We start from the raw sequence: 25,789 nt of genomic DNA on the forward strand, positions 1-25,789 counted from the left end.
CCCCCACCCCCCCCCCCCCCCCCCCTCCCTGCTTCATGTGACGTTGAACTTCAAACATATGATAAAGACTGCCGTTGATTCGTTTTGCTATTTCATCAAACTTCGACCGAAAAAACCCCAGAAACGGCTGAAAGTACCTTTCGGCACGCCCGTCCGCTTCGGTTCCGCTCGTGGTTGCGAACGCGTCGTTTCGTAACGCGCGCCCACAACACACACGCGCGCCACACAACAACAACAACAACAACAACAAACGAGGCATCGCCACCGCACTGACGACAGCAACACGAGCAACACCAAGCGACAACAAAGGAAAACACATTGGACACAACTTGACAACGCCGTGAGAGAGAGAGCTTACTTCCTGTGGGGATCAAGTCCCTGTCTGGAATGAAGAGTTTATACCCATAATGCTTCTCCAGCACGTCGGGGAGGATCTCCAGGGCAAAGCGCTCCTCCTCTCTGGTCTCCTGGCTCCACTGGTCAGGGTCCACTTTGGTGTAGGACAGGTAGGCGTCATAGTCCTTGTTATCTGCAGGTAGAAGAAGAAGAGGAGGAGGGGGGAGAGGGGGAGGGGGGAGGGGGGGGGGGGCAGGCAGTGCTGGCACAGTTAAAGAAAATCACAGCGGGGCGATCGGGCTGAACCGACAGGAACACCTAAACAGGTTTTGTGTTTCCCTGCTTCGCGGGGCGAGCGGAGACGTTCTATCGGTTCGAGGCGGGACGCCTTCGTCACGCCGACCTCCGGCCCGTCGGGGCAGATCCTGTCTTCTGATCCTGCCTTTCAGGTGACAGGATACCTTTTTTTTTTTTTTTTTACATTTTAAAGGTGACAGGTATTTTTTTTCATATTTCAGGCTACAGTTTGAGGAACGCCGGCTCGTGAGTGATTTCCATCTCTCGGCGGTGACGTGTTCTCACGTGGAGGAAAGTCCGGGCTCTCCCGAGAGGAAGGACGGGGGGGAGAAAACACGACTGCCTCCGGCCCGTCCGTTACGCCAAAGTTCCCCCTTTTCGTAGGCTGCGAGCCCGACGTAGCCAGAGGCAGACGGCAGCCGTCGCGGTTAAGCTGAGCTGGGAGTGTGTGAAGAGAGGAGCGAGTACGCAATACTTTTTACCTTTTAACAAAAAAACAAAAACCTCTGTTTGTCTTCCCGCTGCCGTCCCTCGGCCTCTCCCCACTAATCTCCTTTCCCCCAGAATGCATTGCAGCGCCGCTACTTCAGAGACTCGTTACAGGAGGAATCAAATTAAACCTCGCTCTCCCCCCTTTCTACCGAAGAAAGGACCGAACGGCAAAACGCCACGGGTGTCGTGACGTCCGGCGTCTCGCCTCATCTCGTCTCACCTCCGTCTATGTCCTCGCTGCCGAAGTGGTTCCTGTAGAAGAGCATGAGCTCGATCCTGTAGCACTTGTAGAGCGTCACCAGGCAGATCAGCAGCATCAGGATGGCTCCGAGACCTCCGGCCAGCTCCGCCGTGTACATCAGCTCCGCTAACGTGTCAAACGCCACCGCGGGAGAGAGAGAGGGGGAGATTAGAGAGAGAGGGGGGGGGGGGTGGTAAGAAAACAAGAACGGTTCAACCGGATGAGCGTCCCTTTGCCCCGCGACTTCCCCGAGCCCACGCGAGCAAAAACACAAGCAGCAACAACAAACAAATCCTTTGGCGCGTCTCCCACGGCCGTGTTCATTCAGTCGGTGTCAGCTTTTCTTTTTTTTTTTTTCCTTCACGTCCATCGCCGCGGCTGGATCGGATCCGGATGACGCGTCGTTCAAACCGCGATTGAAAGCGAAACGGCTTCTGCAGCCGTCATTTCAAACCTCCCTGATAATAACAACAAAAAACAAGCCAAACAAAAGAGGCCGGTGCGACAACAGCGTGTGCTGTCGTCGTCGACGCCTGACGCGAACGCGGATCTGGAGAGGACGTCGCCGTCGATAATGCAGATCGGTTTCAATTGTTACTCGTACTGTCTTTTAAAAAATAAAATAAAAAAGGTCCGTAGGACCAAATATGAAGTGGGTTTTTTTTTTTCTCAGAAGGACGATGGGCTCCGCGGTCTAGTAGACGGCCTCGGAGACCGAGACGTTCGCTTCATCTTCTCCTGATATTGTCTCGTTCCTTTTCTTTTGTGTTTACCGTCGGATGTCGCTACGTCTTGCGGTTCAACATTTCCTCTCGGCTACGCCTCGCAAAACCCGGTGGTCAGCCTTCAGTGGCTGACTAATGGACGGCAGTACAAAGGTTGGACTTACTGCAATGACACACACACGGATGGATGGAGAGGACCGGCGCACGTCGCCGTCCGTCACGGACGCACATTTAACCTCGTTGGAGTGCGCGGTGCCCATCCCGCCGCGGCAGCCGGCTCCCGTGACGAAGGGCCGGGCCGCCTCGTCACGCCCGCCCGGCGACGACCTTCAGCCAAACTCGCAGACGGACGGACGCGCACGTACGCAAACAAAAGAGCGAACAAACTCGGGGCGGCACCGACAACCTCTGGCTCGTCGCCTCCCCGGGAACGGGCTTTCGATGCCGCGCCATTCAAAGTGTCTTCTGCGTGCGGGCGGCACGAAGCGCACTCGGACGCGTTTTCCAAAAGGCGGCGTGAGCGCGGAGCCCAGAGTCCCAAACAACACGGGAAGGAGTGGATTTCTCGTCGCCTCCCGATCCCGCGAGGGACCGCGCTAATCTTCTCCCGCTTCTTCTGAGATGCCGCCGTGCGGGATTAAACCCCTTTTAATATCACAAATGGAGGGGAACCGGGACGGCGTCGAAGCTGGAGCCAAAGCCGGGAGCTTAAAAGAGGAGAGATGTCTTACTTCTGTGGAAATGTATTCAACGCAGACAACTTTAAGGCTGCGGAGAGCGGGGGTGCGAGCCTCGCCCATAAATACCGCCACGACGCCGACAAACGAGAATCGCGTTTGCGCTCGGCTCACCTTTCTTGGCGAGTTGGATGTTGGCCTGTCGCCGCCCGTTGCCGTTCTCCACGTAGCACGAGTAGTTGCCCAGGTCGCTCTCCTCCAGAGAGTCGATGGTCAGCGAGATGGACACCTCCTGCTCTCCCAGGTGCTCCCGGATTGTCCTGCGGGGGGGACGGCAGAGAAGAGAGGACAAAAAAAGAAAAAATGGATGCGTAGACGATGCGGCCGGTGACAATTAAACCCTCGTGGGTTTGTTCTCGCCAACAATGAATAAATGTGGAGTTTGTTTTAGAGCGAGTGCATTTATTTCTTTTTTTGGGCTCGTTTTATTTCTTGCTGCAAGAGACCAATAACTCTGTCGCGTACTTGTAAAACTGCGACAAAGAACAAAAAACGCAAACATCAAACGATACCGAAACCCCGGCTCCGAAGCTACTGCCGCTGTACGACCGGGAGGGGGGCAGCGCTGTACTCCCGAAACGTGATTTTCCCCAATGAAGCTCTGAAATCCTTCCCGTCTGATCCGCGTGGCTCCGGATCAGACGGGAACCGGACTTCCGAGACGCCAAAAGTCACAAAGTCACAGGGAGAGAGCTTTGACTCTTTTTTAATAAAATATGGATTATACTGACGCTGCGAAAAAAAAAGACAACGTTTGCCCCGAGGACATTTGACTTGTGTCTACGGCAGCCATCCTCAAATCCATAAATCTGTAAATCGCCCCCTTGGAGTTACAAGCTTCCGTCTGGACGGAGTGCAACTCAGAGACATTGTCGGAGATAAGCGAGGCGCTTTACGCCCGTACCGTATCTCTGCCTTTATTTGGACCCAAACCGTGAACCGGTAGCAACAGCGGAGGCGGCCTTCGTTTTCAGCGCTCACTCTGTAATTGACTGATTGACTGATCGTTTCGGCTTTTTGCTTTACAGAGGTGACGTCGATGAAACGGACCTGTAAAGGTAGGACCCGACTGTCTGTGACTGACGGGAAGCCAACGTTGTGTCGGTCATGACCCCCCCCCCCCACACACACACACACTCCCCCCCTCCTCTGTTGACGTTGATCGGTTGTGACATGTTGGTACGGGGATAATAGTGCGACTGTCACGATGCACTACGGCACCGAACTATCACACAACATTTTGCCAGCAGGGTTGGAGAGAGAGAGAGAGAGAGAGAGAGAGAGAGGGAGGGAGAGAGAGAGAGAGAGAGAGAGAGGGAGGGAGGGAGAGAGAGAGAGAGAGAGAGGGAGAGAGGGAGGGAGAGAAGCTCTTTTGATGTTTTTGTTATAAAGAATTCAGCCGTTTCTCCAGAAATCTATTTACTCTCCTCCATTACAAACAGCATGTGTAAAGAGCAGACACCTCTGCTTTGACTATTTGATCACAGTGAGAGTCCTGGAAGAACACTGTGATACTCACCTGCTTTTCTTTTTCCAATCCCCCCCCCCTCCCTTTGGCAGGATGTTGTGTTCATTAGCTACAAAAGGATTTCTACCAGCCTCATCTTATGAAAACGGTGGCTTTGAAAAGGTCGCGACCCTTACGGCCGTCTGGAGCCCCCGTTTCATGAAGCGAGGGACCGTCGGCCATGGGGGGCCAATTCTTGTTGATCGATGAACGAACCGAACCGAGATGGCGGCGGCGACATTTTCTTTTGTTGACCGCACGGCGAAAGAGGGAAGCGTGAGACGCAATCGTTTCGTCGCTGCGGAGACGAGCCGCTTCATAAAAGAGGAATAATGGAGTCGCACTTTTTAAGCTGTTGTTCTGCAAGAAACACGTCCGCCCCTTTCTCACTCACAGTTGAGAAATGTTTGAATTCGCTCTCTGAGAGGAGAAAAGTGCTCTTTAAGTTAGTCGCAACTGAGGTTATTATTATTATTATTATTATTATTAGAATTACTTATTCAATTATGTGAGAACTTGTCTCGATTTTTCCCATCTTTAAAGGAATAGTTTCACATTTTCCTGCAAATAGCAACTGGTTAGCTCGCCTGGCTCTGTGCAAAGAAAAGTGTCACTGATGTCTTCTAAGACTTACTAATAAATCTTAATTAAGGCAGGTAGGTCATTACTTTATTAATCCCCAAGGGGAAATTACTTCACTACAGCAGCATTTATAGATACAGGAAAGCAATAAATAAACAGTAAAAACTATTAAATATAAAAATGCACAGTATATACAGTACAATGTATATATATATATATATATTTTTTTTTTTATTTATTTAAACATGACATCGCCGGACCTTGCGAGTACCCTGATTTCCCGTCTATCGCCTGTAGGACAAACTATTACTTTCAAGTTTATTAGTTATTAGAGCTCAAAAATGAACGTTCAACTTGGAACGGATGCCGCGAGACCCCGACTTCCTCCAAACGGCGTCCGCGTCCTGTGCTGCGACTTCACCTCGGAGGTCCGCTGAGTCTTGTCCCGCGGCCGGCGCAATTTTGATATCCACCTCAAACCTCGGTGGTGGAGACGTGGTGCCAAAAAGCTCCGTTTCCTGTGTTACGGGGGGGATCCTCCCGCACGACTCGTTTCCATTTCAAAGCTAAAAAGCTCACGGGATGATGTCGGGGGAACCGGGGGTTTGAAGTGGCACGCGTTCAAATGGGAACAACTTTTTTTTTTTTTTTTTTTACTAAATAACACCGCGCAGAGGGAGACGGTGTGCGCGAGTGGCACGCGACAAAAATACATCTTTCAAACAAAATAAATAAAACCGTCGCCGGCGACCCGCCGCACAAAGCGCCCGCTTTCAAAGCAGCTCGGGGTCACAGTTTGGACTTCTTGGCTTGTTACTTCTTATGAAAGTGTTCCTCCCTCTCATCGTTTAGTACACCGCCTACCCAGTGCTGCCAACCCCCCCACAAAACCTCTCACACACACACACACACCTCCTCCCTCCCTCCTAAGTCCTGGAGGCTCTAATTGGCCGGGTGTCCTTCACAACAGAGAGCGGTGCCGAGAGCTGGAGCGAGCGGGGCTAATGGAGACGTCTCCAAATGCCAGGTCACCGGCCGGGCCGCTAACTCTCCTCCAGCCTCGTCCCGCTGCTCACGGTTAACCTTTTTATGAGACGGCATTTGTCGACAACGCTTTTTCTTTTTTCTTTTCAAAAGTCGCACGTGCGCTCCGTCAAAGGGAGACGGCGGGGCGGGGAGAAGACGCGGCGCCGTCGGGATTCGGCAAATCCCACATTCTACCGTCACCCGGTCGTTCGATATCACCTTCTGCCGCCGCTTCGCACGAAAAGCATTTAACTGTTCCGAAGCCCTAAAAGACATTTAAAAAGAGAGAGACATCTTTTACCTGACACAATGTCCGTATGTCACTTATTTAATGACAAACCGGTCTCACCGTTTCTACCAAAAGAGAGCAACCTAGAACTTGTTTCTGGGAAGCCGCATCCCCCGCCACTTTCTTTTCCCCCTGAAACGGACAGCCGAGACGGATCCCTCTAAGCCCGGGGGAACCAAACCGCCGGTACGCGCGGCTACTTATCGCCGAAGGAGGAACGGCTCCTTGTTGTGTCGTTTCCTCGGCCGATTCGCTTCCTTTACCGATGCCCCCCCCCCCCGGCGCCAGACCGAAACGCATTCCCGAGGATTAACGATTTCCAATTAACAACGACGTCTGGGAGACGGCGACCGCGCCGCCGCTCTCAATACGTCGCTTCCGTATGCAAATTGGGATTTTCGGAGGGACGATTTGAAGCCGATCCGGACGCTGAGCGTCCCGAAGACTCGCCGTCGCTTCCCATTTGCCGCGTCGCCGGAAGGTCGAACCGGGGCCGAGCATCAAAGATCTTACTTGATGTCGGTCTCTTGGACGCGCTCCTCGTCCAGATCCTCAATAAACTTCTCGCCCTTCATCCAGTAGACGAGTGGACTGACGTCTCCGCTGTATCCGAAGAACGCTCTGCACGTCAAGTTGACGGGGCTTCCTGCGGGAGACGAGAGACAGGACATGATGTAACACCTGCGTCAATCCGTGCGACGTCTGCTGACTTCAAATATGTTCGGATCTTTTAAACGTGAAGCCGTCTCCAAAAGCACCGAACCGGCACAACCTGCGCAGGAAAAAAATAAAAAAGAAAGCATTCCTTTTCCTCGCGCTTACTTCCGCTTATTCGACCCGTCCCCGTCGCGGACTCCCCATTTCTACCCCCTCGCCAAAACTCTGGTGACGGCCTCTTTGACTCCGTCTACTCTAAAACCCTCTCTCGCTCTCCGGAGGCGCCGCCGTCAACCGCTGCCGACCCCCCCCCCCCCCGACGGCTTCTTCAACTTTAAAAACGCTCTCTCCTTTTCTCTCTTTTCGCGCCAGCTTCGTAGCACCGCCGCGCCTTCGGAAAAGCTCTCGTGCTCTTCAACACCCCCCCCCCCACCACCACTCCCACCTCTTCGCTGCCACATCCTACGCTTAAATTTCAATCGCTGTGTTTCACGGGAAGCACTTTGGAACATTTTACACCCAAAAGTGCAGCGGAGCCTTTAAGTACTAATGTTAATGACTCCGCGTCGCCTATTTAAAAAATCACAAACCGTACCGAGTGCTTTTTTTTTTTTTTCTCCCTCTTTTCTCCGAGCGGGAGTTCAAACCGCACGTTATCGGCTCAAGTTTACACCTGTGATCCCGTGACGAGGGGGACGAGGTGTCCCGGGAAGTGAAAGCGTGAAGTTGGAAACCCTAACCCTGCGTGCAAACGCCGCGATCGAAGGACCGGCGTCGTTCAGATACCGCTGAACGAAAAACTCAACTAAAATACAGGAGAGAGAGAGAAAACTAAAGAGAGTAGACAGACAGACAGACAGACAGAGCAGATGTTAAAACAGGAGCAGGATCAGCTGCCAAAACCGTGTTGCATAAACAGGATGTGCAACTGTTTCGTTTACCCGTGTGTGTTTATTTTTGTTGTGTTTACCACATCGGGCGGTGGGAAATTGCCACCTTGTTGACTGTTTACACATTCGCGTGGCCTTGTGCTGCAACGGAGACGGGAGGAGAAAAAAAAAAAAAGAACCGCGTCATCAAACCCGGGGGAATTACTCCGATCTATATTTTTTTTTTTAAAGAAAAAAAAGAAACATATTTATTATTATTATTTTTTTTAAAAGGCCGCCAATGATCAAGGAGGCTCCGGCAGCCGTGTGTCCGGGAAGGCAAAAAGGTGATTCGGCATCTCTTCGTTCGCTCCTTGGCCCCGTGGCGAGGACTCAGAAGTCTGGGAGATGTGAGATAACTGTGCCGTGTAATTGGGTACTTGCTAGTTCAAAGATAATGGGGGTTTTATTTTACCGAGGCCTGCTCTAATTTGGCCCCCTAGTGCAGTCTTAGCGGATGAGAGCTAAAACGGGAGGGGGGGGGGGGGGGGGGGGGGGGGGGGGTCTGGTTGGGAGATACAGAAACGGCCCTGAGACGGTGGACAGTTTTTGCATTTTGTCTCACGGCTCAACAAAACAATATTGTCCACAGCTGAGAGATAAGGCTTGTGTGTGTGTGTGACAGAGAATGAGTTCTTCTCAGGATGCTGGGATCAGTCCTGGACCACACACACACACACACACACACACACACACACACACACACACACACACACACACACACACACAGTGCTCTGCCTCTCAATTCCACCAGGGGTCTCTGTGGCGCTACGAAGCAGGAGGGCCGGCTTGCAGGAGGAACACATAAAACAACAACAACAACAACAAAAAAAGCCCAAACACCCCATTTTTGACAGGTGCAGACAACAGTGAAAGGAAACACGGATCCTTTTGTGCGCCACCTCTGATGTCGGGAGGCTTCACCCGAGGATCCCGACGGCCGCGGCGTCCCTCTCCGAGGCGTATTTTGTTTCCGAGGGGCTCTCTCCGTGCGTACGGACGCACGCTTGTTCCCTGAACGGCGGCGTGTGTTAATTTGCTCCGGCTTAAACCCTCGAGCAGCTGAGACCGCAGAGGTAACGTGCTCAGTCTGGGAAAATGCACAAACGACCGTGCGGGGATTTAAAAGCCTACAGATTCTAACATTCAAATCCCTAACCTCTGGTCTTAGTCAGGAGGGAGGGAGGGAGGGAGGGTGTGGGAGGGGGAGGGGAGTGAGTCTTAATGCGATTGTCTCCTCTCTCTTATCTCCCCGCGCCTCCAGAGCATCTCCCTCCGTCACTGTGGCTGCGGGTCGGAGACGTCGGCAAAGATTCCCGCGGCTGAGCGGACGGACCGGAAGCTCTGCGACCGCGGAGGAGTCGGACGGGGGAGGAGCGCTGCTGCCGCTACACCCGACGCAGGTATCGCACGAGACGAGGACGGCCCGAGGGAGAAAAAAACAAGACAGAGAGAGAAAAAAAGAAGAGCAAGAAATAGGAATCACACACGTGGGAAAGAACAAACGACTCCGGCGCCGAGCGAGCGGAGCGTCGTGTTGGGCCCTCGTGCGCCGCAGATTACACAGATTACAGATCGCTACATCCGCACGCAGCGTGCGCTCCGTCCGTGTCGAGTTAATCTACCGGCGTCTCCCGTTCAGATACAAACAATCGGGCTCTTGAGTAGGAAAGCCTTTCTGTCCTTCTTTCTCTTATTTTGTTTTGGGGTGTATAAATTAAAGCCTTCGGCTAACGGGAATAATACTTCAGAGGGGGAAAACACTCACCTTTACAGAGTTGGTGTTTTTTTTCGGATGTGTGTGGGTGGGTTGGAGGGAGAAGGGGGAGGAGGGAGGGACTATTTGCCATCCTAATGGTTTCTGTGTTTTCCGCAGGATGGTGAGTGATTTAGGAACGATAACGTCCCTATTTTCCACTTTTACACGATATTGATAGGAACACAAAAAACTGTTGACGAAACACAAACGTAACGTTAAAAGTAGGTCGATATCGGTCCCCAAACTGAAGCACTAATCGGCCTCCGCTGTCACCTGGATCTTTTTTTTCCCCTCCTTGAATTTGTTAATTTGTTAAAACTCCTCCTCGTCCGTTCCCCAACGTCCCTCCTCTCCGCTCTCCCGGTCGAGTTCTTTCTTTTAACGCGCCTGTCCGACAAAGTGCCTCGCGTCCTCACGTTCTACTCGCGGGTTCGACCTTATCGCGGCGGGCGGAGTTGGCCCCGGTCCTCTTAAGCCATCGGTACAAAGAATCTAGTTCCTAAACGGTCCAGTGGAGCAAACCCGCCGGCAAAGATCAGGACGGCTTACCGTGCTCGGCGAGCGAGAGAGAAAACGAGACGGAGAGGGAGGGAGGGAGCGCCGCTATATCCGTACCCTCTCCTGGGGAGTCCGTGTAATGAAAACAGGACACAGCAGAGTGGCTGGGACTGGAGGTGATTTTCCCAGCGCTGCAGGAGGCACCGTGTTTGATATCTGCGGCGCACGTGAGCCGAATGAACGAGGCGGCGGCGTGGAGTGAATGAGCGGAGCGGGTTTGGTAAACCGGGAGGGGGAGCCGCTGTAGCTTATCATCTGGGATCTCGTCGCAGAGGGGGGCGGGTGGGGGAGGGGGGGGGAGTCAGTGTTCGTGGGTTTGGAAATCATTGCATCACATTCCTCCAGAGAGAGGTGTGGGAAAAGTAAGGGAAGCGGGTTTAAGGCGGTGGGACCGTGGCGCTCGGCGGGCGACCTGCAACGGACTCGCGGGTTCGGTCAAAAAAAAAATAAAAAAAAAATAAAAAAAAAATAAAAGCGCACGTGCGGGAACGAGACGCCGACCCTCCCGTCGGACGTTCCTTAGAAACACGGGGAAGGAGAGACTGTTGTCAATACACAGAGTCAAAGTACACTTTCCAACATGGAGGACGGTAAACACATTGAACAGTGATTTTTTTTTTAATTGATTTTTTCTTCTCTCAAACTGCCAAGTTGCATTTTGTGGCAGCACGCCGACGTGTGAACCAGCTCCGGGTTTCACAACTTTTTGGAAAGGTGACGTCGTCGCATTTACAGGCGGAGATGCTCGTCGCCTTCGGCTAACCCAACTGGCAAAGACGGATAGAGCGCGATCGCCAGCATCCTCACGTCTACGTTTAATGCTTCCTTTCCCGTTGTTGTTTGTTTTTGTAATCTCTTTTGTAACCCGGAGAGCCCGCAGCTCGCTCCTCTGATTATTCAGACGTAAAGTGTATACGTCTAACTAACCGCGTGACTACAAACTGTACATGTTGTGCGGCTACAAAAAAAGAAAAGAAAAGACAGAAGTAGGAAATGATGATTGAGAATTTGGGGCGACTCCGGTCTTCGCTGAAGGAACAAGCGCCGTCCCGATCCCGCCGTTTCATTTAAAGTTCCTCTTTATCACGGCTTTACAGTAGGTGTGCCCAGAATTCAGAAGTCAGATAAGAAATGGCACATCTTGGAGCCGCCGGGCACTCAACCCCCCCCCCCCCCTCCTCCCCCACGCCATCTATTTAATTAAAAACAATACAATAAATTACAAGCAACGCTATCACGATGTGGGCGAGAGGGAAGTAACTGGAAGCGAGGTAAATTATGACCTTAAGGCAGAAAAACATTTTAGGGGAGGGGGAGGGGGGAGAGGAGGGATCATTCAATTCAACTTTATTTATACAGCGCCAAATCACAACATCGGTTATTTCGCAGCACTTAACGCATTAAAGCCCTGACAGGAATCGTGACGCGTGCGTACATTTTAAGGGCGCAAGCGGCGACGTGTCAATCGCCTGCCCCCCGACTGTAAACAGTGGGGCGCCGAGAAAGAGCACCGATCCATATTTCATGGTGTATTTCCGGCTGTAATGCAAACAACATGCACGCGTCATGGACGAGGGGGGGAAAAAAAACAAAACAGTCGTGCGCGTGTGACGCACAGAACCGCAGTTCTAGTGACCCTTTACCGATTAGTTGTATTAGACAGACAGACAGACAGACAGAGTAATGATCAGGATGCAGATGTGGCACAGAACACACACACACACACACACACACACACACACGCGCACGCGACCTTGTCACCAAAAACCCTTTATCGCCGTTTGCAAGCTGCGTTTCGCCGCGAAAACAACAAAAACAAAAAACCCTGATCCGTCGTAATCTGTAAACCGGCAGGCGCATTTCGGGCTTATTCCCTTCATCCGCTGTTCGACCGGTCGCTCCTCCGCCGCAGAGGCCGAAGCGCGATCGGCGATAATCCGCCAAATATCTCAAACGCTACATCGGCGGGATTTCGCCGCCACGTCGGAAGTACTTGTTCTTTTCAAAGCTCGCGCAATCGGTTGGGACGTTTTTTTTTTTGTTTTTTTTCAAAAGACAGGTGAAATGAGGAGGGATGGCGCGAGACGGAGAGAGAGTTAAAGAAACGGATCGATGGACGTGGAAAAAGACCCGGTCAGTCGCCGAGAGGAGAGAGAGAATCCCTAAAACGCCGACGAGGCTTTCTTTAACCCGCAAACGCAGAATCGGTAAGTTCGCACGGAAAGACGGTGAGCGATGCCGATAATAATACACGTGGCGGATTCCACAAAATGTTAGCCACCTCCACACGTCACTCTTGAGGGGAAGATCCTTCTGTGGCATGCCGTGTCTGACCACTGATTGGAAGAAGAAAAAAAACAGTTGGGGAATGAGGGAGGGGTGAGGGAGGGGGGGGGGGGGTAGCGCCACCTCGCATATCTGGCACGCTGAACAAAACATTCCACAAAGCGAGTTGTACTAAATTAGAGGGAACCAATTCAGAGCGCCGCGGGTGGTAAACCCAATCAAAGACGAGCCATCGAAAACCTTCTTCAAAGCCTCGTTCCAAACAAACAGCTCTTCAATCTCTCAAATCGAATTCTCTGCGATTATTCTTTTTTTTTTTTTTTTGGGGGGGGGGGGGGGGGGGGGGGGGGTCGCGCTCGATGAAGGACCGAACTGGGTGCGAACGGGCTGCGGTTCCCGACGAGTTGTTTCCCGCTGCGATGGCGCTTCTCGTTTTTTGTGTGTGTGTACATTTCACCGAGCGCTATTTGCTTCAGCGGCACTGTAAATATATCAGAGGAGACGAGCCGGAGTCAAAAGATCAAAATATACGTAACCGCGTAACTGTTTCTTCTGCGGAGAAGGCAAACTGAGAAATCCGGCGTTATATTGAGAGAGAGGTTCATCCAGAAATGTCTTCATAAAAAAACCAACAAAAGACATTTTCCATGCGGGAATGAGGACTCCTTCCGACTTGACTTCGACGTTTCTTACATTTGACGGAGCAGCGGAAAACGCGACGCGACCACGTGCACCGCTAAATGCGCAGTGGACGTGTCTTGCGCGTCCCCGTGTCCTCGTGGCGCCGTCACGACGAAGCCTGAGGTTTCCCGGCAGAAAGCGGGGAGAGTTATTTAAAAGAAAAAACAACTAAGGTATTTCATCACGGGTGAAATGGGAGTGGCGGGTGGCCTCCCCGCTGGCCCCGGTCCTGTCCTCTGTTCCCCCGCCGCCCCCCGACGGGCCCCGTCGAGCAGCGTTTCTGCCTCCACCGACACCGCCCCCCCTCCTCCCGTCCCCCCCGCTGAGGGTGACACCTGCAAATAACAGTTTAATAGCTGAGTAATGTCTCTGGCCTCCTCCCCGGCAGCGCCGGGGCAGCCGGGTGGGCCGTGGAGCAATTGAAAAGCCTCAGCGTCTACACACAGACAGCTTCATACAGACTGTCTTTTATTTTATTACCTTCACGCGTGCGGGATCTCTTCACCGCGGCGGCCAAACGTGAGCGTTTTCTTTCCTTCAAAGTTCTTTCATCCGGGCGTTTCGCAGAGTGGGACCGCGATGGGAAAAAAAAAAACGGATCGGTTTATTTTCTATGTTCCGTTTTTCTCTTTGCGTGCGCGCCGACGGAGCTCGGTTCATAAATAAGTATATATTTGATCCGCCGGCGCCCGAGTCCCGACAGACGCGCCGAAACTAAAATAAGATGCGCGGAACGCTAAGACGCGGCCCGGAAAAACGGGGCGTAAGTGAACATGTTACGAAGGAGTCGCCGGGAGGCTGAACACGAGCAACGAACGACCAAACTGCAAGTTCACAGCGGACGCGCCCGCTTGGTACTAAAACCGCCGCGGCCGGCGCCATTCATTTCACAGCTAATCGCAAAATCTTGTCATTTCCAGCAAGTGATAATTAGCCTGTGTGATTCCTCCGAGCTGCGCGGGAGGGGGGGAGGAGAGGGTAAGGGAGGGGGGGAGGCAACGAGAGCGCCGCTTCACATCTGCGGCTGTCAGAAGGAGCTGAGTGGCAAGCGTTCACCCCCCTCTCCCCCGCCCCGCCTGCACCCGGCCCGGTCAGTAAATCACTGTCTTTTTTTTTTTTGCCTTCCCTTACCTTCTGCTGAGGTCAGCTATGAGCGGTCCAGACGCACGGAGAAGGCATCCATCACTTTTTTTTTCTTTTTTTTTTTTTTTATACGTCCAAAGCGTCGGCCGCTTAATGCAGCCTGAGATAGAGCAAAAGACAATCCAATCAGCCGGCTGGGATTCAATCCTGCCACATTCCTGTGATCCGGCTATTTTTGGACAGAAAAAGTGCAATGACTTGCAGAAAGTGTGCTTTTTTTTTTGTTTGGGTGTGGTGGTGGTGGTGGGGGGGGGGGGGGGGGGGGGGGGGGGGTTGCAGAGACAAAAGACGGCAGCTGTCTTGAGTTGATACATTTGGGATAAACGCAGGTAAGTACGGTCACGTTAAAGCACGACGTTCGCAGAGAGGGAAATAATTTCCCAGGAGGCCGCGCTTCGGAGAGACTGCGATTCGACATAAACAAGGAAACTGATGAGTGTTCTCGTCACGTCGGGGGGGGGGAAGAATTCCCCTCTCGTCGGGCGGGAACGGGAACGAGATGAATTTGTTTCTGGGAACGGCCTCTCGAGACTAATAACGCTTTCAGGGACACGTAACGGAATTAATGTCCGCCGCGTTGTCCCCCCCCCCCTCGCCGTCTGCGCGTTGTCAAAACTCAGGGCCGACAGCGTCCGTGCAAACAGAAGATGACGGCCGGAGACGATGGCAGATAGCTGACGTCGCGCCCCGGGGCTGAAAAGAGGCTATTAACCTCGCTCTGGATGGAGATAATCTACTGTCGCACCGTTTTTAAAACCCAGCAAATCCTCAGCCGGTGGACGGATACCCAACCGCCACTTGGCTGGAGATGTTAGTGGGGGCGGAGGGAGGGGAGGAGGGGAGGGGGGGGAAGGGAGGGTGTTGGTGGCGCAGTTTGTTTTTTGGGATTTTTTTTTTTTTGATAAAGACAATATCTGGGAGGAGAAACCGCTCCGGGATCTGCCGTCGCGAGGCGCCCGACCCCGACCCGTCCTCCGAAACGCTTCCCGCGTTGCCGGGCCGCAGAGTCGTCGCCGAGGCGACCGTGCGCAGTTTGACAAAAATTCCCCCGAACTGAACTGCTCCTCCGCATTTTGTATTTCTTCCTCTTCATTTCTCACATAAGCGCGTCACCGGAAGTACCGTGGTGCTACCGAATTATACTTTTAAGGATGTTTACATTTGCTTTTTTTTTTATAGGACATCATTTCTTGTAAACTAATTTATCGAACAAATGATCTCCTTTTCGTCCTGCAGCTAAATGGGGATTTATTAATTTTTTACCAGCCCCTGCGTCTTGTCTGCAGGTGTCCTTTTCATTCTTATTTTGTCTGCATCCTCCGTCGACAACCTCCGCGAAGAAGAAGTCAGAGCAGCGTGAAGCAGCGTGAGAGGCGAAGCCCTCGCCGCGCCACCTGTTAAGCGTGCCGCTTTTAGCTGCGTAATAACTGAAGGTGACTCCGGCTGAGTGCATTAACATCGACGGCGAACTGTGACGGCCAGACGGTTAAAGGAGAACGATAAAGGAGCCTTTGTTAAGAAAACCAGCCCTGAAATAACACAAGTGAAAAAGGATTTTAAAAAAAATGTGTCACTCAGTCAAAGTACAACAACAACAACAAAACACAAAAGATGATTATCGAGAAGGAATCATTTCAGGCTGCTGAAGACTCCAGAAAGTGGAGAGTTAACTGAGTAAACATCACTTTCTCTTTAGTCAGTTAGTAAGCAACATTTTAAAAAAGCGCGCTGCTTCTCCCGTTATCTGAGATCATCCTTCGCCGCGGCTCGTCTCGCTGAATCGCCGCGCGGCCGTCCACTCGGACTTCGTGGAGGAGCGCCGCCGCGTTTTGTTGGACGCCCCGAAAGGCTCCGAATGCAAACCGGAAAAAAACCCGACACCGTGTCGGATCCCTTTTTTTTTTTTAAATGTTCTTTTCTTTCCAAACTGTATCGAATACGCGCGACCGCGGAGAGACAAAGTCCGCCTGCGTGCGCTTGTTTGTATTCTGCTGCAAGGACATATTAAGATTCGAATCGTGTCTGCCTCCCATCTTGATAAATGGAAAGAGTCTGCAAAAACTTCCCTAAATGGCCCTCTGGCATGGCTGGGGAATAAATTGAGCTAATCAAGGGTGGCCTCGCAATCACTGCATCCACAAAGTAATCAAAGAGTTGAAAAGGAAACGCGCTGCGCATGTAGATGTGTGTGTGTGTGTGTGTGTGTGTGTGTGTGTGTGTGTGTGTGTGTGTGTGTCGGAGTCCGTTTGGACAACGTCTCCTCGTCCGGGCGCTAAAAGCCACTTTGGAGCGTCTCGGCCGTAATTGGCGCTTTCCCTCCCTCCCTCCCTCCGTCCCTCCCTCCGTCCCTCCGTCGTACTCGTGGGTCGTCACGGCGCGCCCAAAAAGCCTTTCTTGTCACAGCTGAGCGCGGAGGCAGCGAGCGCGCCGGCCGGCCGGCCGACGCTCCGTGAAAATGAGCTCCCCCGCTCGAACGGCTCCGCCGTGTCGGGATCGAAACCTCGGCGGATACAAACAAATGACTGAGAGGGGGGGGGTGGATGACTTTGCAAAGTCCCAGTTAGCTTAATGCCCCCCCCCCTTCCCCATGCGGCTCACTCTGTTCAAAATGAAACAAGGCCAAATAACAATCTGTTCCTCCGGGCCTGATGACCGCGCAATAAATCCTGGGATTTTGGGCAAAAAGCACACCTGCTTTCCTTGCTAATGGGCACGGGCGCACTCCCTCCAAAAAAGGCTTTCCAGCAGCCAATTTAGTCACTGGATGGGATATTCTCAGAGGTGGCAATCGTAGCAAACAAACAGCGCAGCGCACGTGTTGTGTGTGTGTCTGTGTGTGTGTGTGTGTGTGTGTGTGTGTGTGTGTGTGTCCGCAACGACCCTCCCCCGCCTCCCCTCCTCCTCTCTCGGTGAAGCGCTCCGGTAAAAAGCCCGCTGAGTGGAGGGAAGTGAACCGACGGAAATAGACTTTGCATTTGGACGGGAATTACACAGATATCCTTCAGAGGGCGACCGAATCTATGTCGGGATTAAACGCGATGTACCTTCACAAATCTCTTTTGAATGACGTCCGCCTTCAGATAGTCTTTTTTCTTTCTCTCCCAGCGCGGTCAGATAATGTGAAGTGTGGGTCAGGAAACGGTTGTTGCCCCCCCCCCCACCGGCAGACCTCGGGGAAACGGCAATTTCCCGTTTGCTTGCATTCGTCAGACCGTCGAATACAGAAGACGGCGATCGTCCCAGGAGGGCCCGCGCCTCCAACACGCTGACCACGCGTCATGGTTCGCGTTCCTCGCCTCCGGCCCCTTCCCTTTCGCTTCACCCCTCCCTCGCCGACGCTCGTCTTATCTGCTTCGACCCGGGCCTCCCTCCCTCCCTCCCTCGCTCGCTCGCGCGCCGCCGCCGCCTCTCCCGTCGTCAAGAGGCGGGACAACTGTGAGTGAACAGGCCCGTCCTCTGCACGGCGCTGATAGAGCCTTAATCTGAAGCCCGATGCTCAGGAAGAGCCCGATTTAAAAAAAAAAGGGGGGTGTGTGGGGGAGCGACGAGGAAGTGGCACGGCCTTATCGCGGCGAGTGAAAGCATCTCAACTCTCTGGACTAATTGGCCGGGGATCGAGTGGCCGGCTGCTGGGCAGAGATTGGGTCACCTGATGGCTGTCCCTTTCACACCGTCGCCGGGTGTACTTTCTGCGCACGCTTTCCCCTCGAGTTGCCTCCCGCGTGATGAACTCGACCCCGCGATCGATCCGCCCAGTTCTCGCGAAGGCCGGGCGGAGCGCGCTCCGGCGCTTCCTTTTGATTTTATTTCCGTCGTCCGTCCCTTACGTTTGTCCTGTTTCGATAACAAAAAAAAAACAACCTAACCTGACTAATTGGTTATATTAATTGGTATTCGTGGTAATTGGATTTTCTTTCTCTGAAGCAATGTAAATTTCAGTGAGATATGAGCAGGGACAGAGGGAGTACATGTCCTACAATCTCTCCAACCCTCTTGTACTTTACATTGTTACTTTCCGGCAGCTCGTGTATAATTAGGGCCTTAAGAGGAGCGTATTGGACATAAAATGAAACGGCTTAAACCTGGGACGAGGCGAGGGGCTCTGTTCTACACGCTACCGGTACCAGACGTCTGCCGGATGAATCCCGGTCCTCCCGCCCTTCCAAACTGCTGGCATTTGCATAAAACTCTTGTCAGACAGCGCGCGGGGGGATTCGGCACGAGTGCGACTGGAGAAAGTGAAGGAAGAGACTTGCATCAGGTCTGGAAGAGGAGGGGGGGGAAGAAGAAGAAGAAGAAGAAAAAAGAAAACTCATTTCCACCGGCCCCAGATCTGCACCGCAAGCAGAACGGATGCGGAGCCCCTCCGACGTGCCCGGTTCGAGCCGATTTCAATATTCGCTCTTCGGCAAATCTAATACCTGTGACATTAAAATAAAGCTGCTTTCGCCGGATTTGTGCTCGGGCTTCCCGGATAAAGATCAACAGGGCGACGCAACACTTGAATACTGACAAAGAAAAACTGGCCGCGAGCGCACTTCAAATCCACATGAAAGTGAGACCAGACCCCCCCCCCTCTCGAACACACAATTTTGAGCGTTACGATCCTCGTAATCGTCTCGAGCGGGGGAGCTGATTACTACGATTTTGTGCTACGAGAGGTAAAAAAAAAAAAAAATGAAACGCCCGTCGGCCGTTTGACGCCAGCGCACAAGCTGAGCGTCTTGAGGAATCGCGACCGAATTGGAGGCACGAAGCCGCGCGCGCCGCCGTGGGTCGGACCGCTTGGACTTAAGGCGCCTGCTGACCGCCGAGTTCGAGTCATTTCCTCGCTGTATTCTCACGATAACTTTTAAGGAGAAGCCCAACGATTCCCGGGTCGCCCCCCGAAAAGTGCCGATTGGGGGAAAATAAAAAAAAAAAAAATCAAAGATGAAACTGTCAGAATTGTCCGATTTAACTCAACGGGGCAAACTCAACGGACTCGACCTTGAGAGTTCAATGGGCTCTCGGGTCATCGGGCGTCCCGAGACGTGTTAAAGAGTTTCTCTCCGGAGGGGGGGGGGGGGGGGGGTTAATTAACTGAGAAGTGGAGCGATCAAACCCGAAATAACTCTTTTTGATGACACTCAGAAGCGTGTATTCACGTAGCTGACCAGCTGAACACGCTTCTTTTATGCGAACGATAACAAATTGACGGGACGGGTGTGCGACTTTGATCGGGCAGAAACGTAACCACGTCGACCGAGTGACTCAGACGTACGTACGTGTTGTTCCGACATTCGGCGCCCTGCTCGGAAAACGGGTAACGTTGAATTATTACCAATCTGGAAGTCGAGACCGGTCGTGTGAAGTAAATGGGGCTGGGCCCCCCCCCCCCCTAAATAACAATGAATTTAAATGAAATGTGGACGTCGTGTCGTTTCAGGTAGGTAGAAAACAAGCCTCACTGTTATGCTTTCTTCTAGAAGGGGAAGGGGGGGGGAGAAAGGGGAGGAGGGGGGGGGGTGAGTGAGTGAAACAGCGACTCGCCGCGCCGCCACAGCCCGACGCCGTAACCGATCGCGCCCCGCGGACGGTTAACAAACGACTTTACGACGACTCGTAAACGACGGTTTGACGCGGCGGGAGGGGGCGAGGAGCCGGGGCCCGGTCAAACCGGGGTGTTTTGTTTTTGGTGTGTCGCGCGACGGCATGACAGACGCGCGGCAAGAATTAGAGGGACCCGCTGAACGGGACGGAGAGGGAGGGAGAGAGAGAGAAGGGGGCGAGATGCCTCGCGCGGTGTTAAATCACCGGGCCTGAAGCGCGGCGCCGGCCATGCCAAACAGCTGCTCGGTATGCGGCGCGTGAAGCCCGTTCCCCGTCGGAGCCGATGTTCCGGGCGGAGGAATTATGACGAGAGATGATTGTATCATGACTGTAATTGTAAATGTAAATCCTCGCGGCGCTGGCCACCCTCTCCTTTCTTTTTTTTTTTTATGTGCGCGCGCGGCGATGAGCTGCCCGAACAAAATTTACATTCCGCTTCACGTCGCTCGGCGACTGCATTACTTTGACAAACAATAACCGTTGACAAATGAATAACATAAAAGGAGATGATTAACTCCAGAAAAGCAATCTGGGCAGATCATTTACGCTGCGCTCGTGGGCTGAAGCTTCCCCGGGCGGCGCTTGTGTCCCCCCCCCCCCCCCCCCCCCTCCGTGGATGTGGATGTGTTGTAGCAGCGCAGATTTATATTGTTCATACTCCGGGCGCCTGCACGTTCGTTCCCTTGTCTCGGCTGTTGGTGCACTTCCGGCCTCGTACTTAACATCGGTCCCCCCCCCTCTCTCTCCCCCACCCGCCTTTTTGTGCAGGACTCCGGAGGCAGCCGTCCCGTACGGAGACTCGACGTTGCGTTGACGCGACGGCCGCAATTAGCAAACAGCTTCTCGTTCCTCATCGGCCCGAGAGGTAAATGAGCGAACAGAGTTGGCTGGGATCAGTCTAATTAAGGAAGCTAATTGATCCTCTTGTCTTTCTATCGCTCCCCCCCGTCCTCGGAGGATCGCGTATACTGCTGCCGGCGAGTCCTCTGACCCGTACGATCGTATAGGTCGTTTGTTTCCGACCCTCCCGATACGACCCGCGGGAGTGTTTTCCTTAATTAGCAGCCCCCCCCCTCTAAAGTTACGTTGCGACGACGTCAAATCCGTCGGACAGTTTGTGGTTTGCGCGGTCTTTGTTTTACCTCCGACAGGCCGGAGGAGGAGGAGGAGGAGGAGGAGGAGGTTTCAGAAATCTGAAACACCTGGTGAAATAAAATACAAACTATCTGCGAGAGTAAACGGAGAGAACTCCATCTGGAGCGTACTCGAGTCAAACAATCGCACGCTCCCTTTTCTTTTCTTGGCTTCGGGCTAAATAGTCCGCGGCCCGATCTTTTAACGCAACCGTCCACGGGTACTATTGGGAAAGTGATCGACGGCCACGAAAAACAAAAGGGGGAGATTAAAAAAAAAAAGGAAGCTGGTGTCAGTCAAAATCTCCAGACCGGCGTCGGTGGGAGTCGTCGGCTAAAACTCCATTTGAACTTCCGTCTCCCCCCCCACTTCTCTTTCTGTCCGCATCCTCTCCCGACGACGTGATTGGCAGCTCCGGTTAACTCTGGGACCCGGAGTCCAATTACACGGGAGCGGGGCGAAGTACACCGGTCCGATTACGGGCCCGTCTTCCCTCGCGGGACCGGCCGGGAAACGAGAGCCGCGGCGTCCTCTCTTCTGTCGCTTTTCATCGCCGCGAAGCGCCCGCTGCGCATTCGGGCGAAGTAACCTGCGAACCGGCAGCGTCGGAGAAAATGCAAAGACAAACTTCTTCTTCTCTCTTTCTCAACAAATACACATGTTTAGACATTAAGCTGCCCGTTTTTTGAACGTTAATCAACCGAAATTTCAGAGCGGCACCACCGTCTCACGTCCCCAAACGCAACATCAAGTGAGCGTTGACATTAATAATGCAGATCGCATCACACCGGTTACTCTTATCTACTTATAGGAAACGAAGCCCAAAGCAAACTGCACCAAAGAATACTAAAAAGCAATTATTGCTCTCAGCTGTGGGGAGCCCCAAATTAATGAGGGAGAGGTAGACAGTGGAGGTTTGGCTCTAAAAAAACAAAACAACAGAAGGATAATTTGTTCAGAGCGTTAGAAAGAAAGAAAGAAAGAAAGAAAGAAAGAAAGAAAGAAAGACATCCAAAGGATCTACTTAATTGCGTTCCTCCGGTGAAGTTGGGAAGTGCAAAGGTAAGAGTGCCCTTAATAGAAAAAAAATAAAATAAAAAAATAAATCGAAACATGTGCAGCTCTTCTTTTTTTTTTAACGACCGCAGAAACGTTTATTCTCCTCAGAGTTTGCATGCTAATGATGTTGCTGCAGTCAATTACACAAGCGAGTTCTCATCTTTTTGAGCAGATGCCAAATGAAGCTGAAAAAAAACGTGTCCTAATTTGAGCGATCTACGGCGCCGGACCGGCTTTAACAAGGCAAACAAAATTTGCTTGTTCCGCTGCAGCGTTAGACAACCCCCCCCCCCCCCCCCCACCCCAACGACAGGATAACGGTCGCTCCCTCCTTCTCGCCGACACGCGACGCGGTGCGAGCATCCCTCCGACCGGTACCGCCGGGGCCGGAGGAGGTTGACTCCCTGCGGGAGTCACGCCGAACATTCGGCGAGATAGAAACAAACTTCAAAACAACCGAAGCGCCCGGCGCAGCTTATTTCCACCGCGCCGTTGTACAAATCGGTGAGACGCACCTTTTGTCCTTTTATTGTTTACAATGTACACACACGTATTTACACACACGTGGTGCAGCGTACATCCACAGCTGTAAACAGTCCCTGACAAACACACTGTTCACTCCTGTCGGAGGAATGTTTTCTCAAACAGTTTGGTTTGACAAGTGTTACCTAACAGCGACCGAGGGTTCAGAGGGTTCAGAGGGTTCAGAGGGTTCAGAGGGTCTCGGCTCTCATCCGCGCCGTCCGAAAGCACCGCCAACCGGATGAGTGAGGATCTCCACGCGCGGTGATCGACAGCGGGTGGGACGTTTTTGTTTTTTTTTGTTTTTTTTATTGTTCGGTTTTCAATCTGGCTTGACGCAAATCTACCGCCCGCTCCTCCCCACGGCTCGTCCAACTACGGTCACTTCTGGCGCGTCGAAACCTTGAACCGTAAAACAGAAACGTTCTGCTTTATAACACCAACGGTACAATGTGAAATATGCTTTTGGAGATTTTTTTTTTTTTGACGACCCTTCAAAACATGACATTTCCCGTATTGTTCAGACGAGGCACCCCACCCCACCTCACCCCACCCCACCCCACCCCACCTCACCCCACCCCACCTCACCTCACTTCACCCCACCCCACTTCACCCCACCCCACCCCACCTCACCTCACTTCACCCCACCCCACCTCACTTCACCCCACCCCACCCCACCCCACTTCACCCCACCCCACCCCACCTCACCTCACTTCACCCCACCTCACTTCACCCCACCCCACCCCACCTCACCCCACCTCACCTCACCCCACCTCACCTCACCCCACCCCACCCCACCCCACCTCACCTCACCTCACCCCACCCCACCTCACCCCACCTCACCTCACCTCACCTCACCCCACCCCACCTCACCTCACTTCACCCCACCCCACCTCACCTCACCCCACCCCACCTCACCTCACCTCACCTCACCCCACCCCACCTCACCTCACCCCACCTCACTTCACCCCACCCCACCCCACTTCACCCCACCCCACCTCACTTCACTTCACCCCACCTCACTTCACCCCACCCCACCCCACTTCACCCCACCCCACCTCACTTCACCTCACCCCACCCCACCCCACTTCACCTCACCTCACCCCACCTCACCTCACTTCACCCCACCTCACCTCACCTCACCTCACCTCACCTCACCCCACTTCACCTCACCCCACCTCACCTCACCTCACCGCTTAAGCCTCGCAGTAAAATCCCCCGCCGACCCGCCGCGTTGCCGTTACAATAATCTACTTTCTCGGACTGCTTTGTAATCTCCGCAAGCCGGACTCCTCCATCAACCCCTTAACGCCCGCCGGTGCTCCGGTAAAACACGAGATATGGTTCTCCTGAAGGTCTTATCGGCCAGCCGAGTGGACCCAAGACTTCCAGAAGAGCACGCTCAAAGGCTCGCGGTGCGTTTTAAAGGATTTAGCGATGTCTGGCTTCAGAATCGTTTCAGCCGGGCGCGTGCTACGAGGCTCTTTGGGAAGCGATTAAACGCTCGTCCTCCGGTCCGGTCGCCGGGTCGTGTTTACAGAGAAATGTCACCACAAATGTAAACAAAAATGGGTCCAAATTTCCACGGCCTTTTGAACATCGGTGCTACATGGGATAATGGGAATCCAAATAAGGCCTCTCCTCTCATTAAATCACATCAAATTAACCAGCGAGAAGCTGTCAAAGTCGGGAGAATACACCCGGACGGAAAGCTCGTTTCTTTCAACTGGTCTGTTTAAACCCACGCTGGAACGATCAGCTGCCGTTTCACTCGGCAGACGAGACGAGCTGCCGGCGGCGGCGCTCCGTCTGATTAAAACGGTGGACACGAACGCGTCTCCCGCTGACCGGCTGTTTGCTGTTTACCTGTGCTCTCGATGAGGTTTTGCTCATGCGGATTTTTCCAATAATCGCTCGTGTTTGTTTATCCCTCGCCTCGCCGCCCGCTCCTCCGCTCAACGGGCACGGCTCAATCGATTCGCCGCGAGGTGAATTAAAAAAAAACAAACAAAAAAAAAACGCAATTAGCACTCGCCGCCACGATGCTCCGCGTCCCGGTGGTTTGCTTTAATCCTCTTTTTCACGGCAGTCGCTGTACAAACTTATGGAGATTTGATCTTTCCTTTAACAGATATCGGAAGCGACGCGTTCCTCAAATTGGTTCCGAGTGTGTAGGAGAAGCCCGTTTGGCCCGCGGAGCGGTGCGGTAGATGTAACCGGGGGACGCCGTGGGCGCCGCAACATAACAAAACGGGGGAGTGAGGGGGGGGGGGGGCATCCTGAAAACCGAGCCGCTGAGAGTAAACAGCGACTGGTGGTGCCTCTGCTCAATTTGCCCTCCGACGTCAACAGAAACTGAATCATTCTGCTGCTATGAATTCCAGCGTCGACCGAGTGCTACGAGCGGAGAAACTTAGCAAATAGTCCTGAAAGATTTTAAGGGTCAGGCTCGTGCGCGACGCATTCTGGTACATTACAAGGTGAGAGCTGCATTTACATCAACTCCTCAACGCCAAGATTCTTTGCATTTTCTTTTCTGAGAAAGAGACAAAAAAAATAAAATAAATAAAAAGTCCTCTCGTGGCCGCGGCCTCGAGGCTGCCAACTTCAAACGACGCCACGAAACAAGTCGATCCGGTGAGCCGGTTGACGACGAGACCTCGAACGAGATGCTCTTTCATAAGAAAATGCTGTTTGTGTGGAGTTCGAGGCGGTTCCTCTTTCGGACGCTACACAATCTGGCTTAAAGTTTCAGTGATGTCTGAGCTACGTCATAAGGACTTTGGTCAAATTTCACTGCGCTGCTGCGGCACTTATGAAGAACTCCACAAAAAGGGAGGTATCCGGTAAAAAAAAAAAACAACTAGGTCGCTTTGAAGTCTCTCGCCTCTAAAGCACTAACAATCTACTTAAACCGTAACTTCACAACAACACCTCCCTCCCAACTTCACCGGTGGACGTTCCGGTTTCTCTTTCGCTCGCTCCTGGACTGTTAACCCCGTTGACCAAATGTATGCGCGTCAATAAGGATTCGCTTCAAACGCCTCCGGTGTTAGGAAGGTGATGGAAGAAGTCTAAAATGTACAGAGGGGGGGGGGGGACTCTGGACCAAGAGAAGAAGCCAGAAATCCAGTGTGGTATTCAATATAATATTCAACAAAGGCACCAGCGGAAGCTATGGAGAGCTTATAGCATTGATTTAATAAATAATAGCGATAGAAGTGTCTGCTGCACCGC

General features: G+C 52.8%; 1 protein-coding gene across 1 annotated transcript in view; it reads right to left on the reverse strand.

Moving 5' to 3' along the window:
• Positions 1-358: 358 nt before the first annotated feature.
• LOC138208481 (interleukin-1 receptor accessory protein-like 1-B) overlaps positions 359-25,789 on the reverse strand; it is a gene marked incomplete at its 3' end in the record, with an annotated part of 158,733 nt that continues 133,302 nt past the window's right edge. Inside the window, 4 exon segments of the mRNA XM_069166364.1 lie at positions 359-529; positions 1,346-1,492; positions 2,943-3,088; positions 6,746-6,878. Coding sequence (XP_069022465.1) covers positions 359-529; positions 1,346-1,492; positions 2,943-3,088; positions 6,746-6,878 — 597 coding nt within the window.

This window comes from Embiotoca jacksoni, unplaced genomic scaffold (assembly GCF_022577435.1).
Source record: "Embiotoca jacksoni isolate LCO1_2020_lvr unplaced genomic scaffold, fEmbJac1.0.p SCAF_38, whole genome shotgun sequence".
Lineage (NCBI taxonomy): Eukaryota > Metazoa > Chordata > Actinopteri > Embiotocidae > Embiotoca > Embiotoca jacksoni.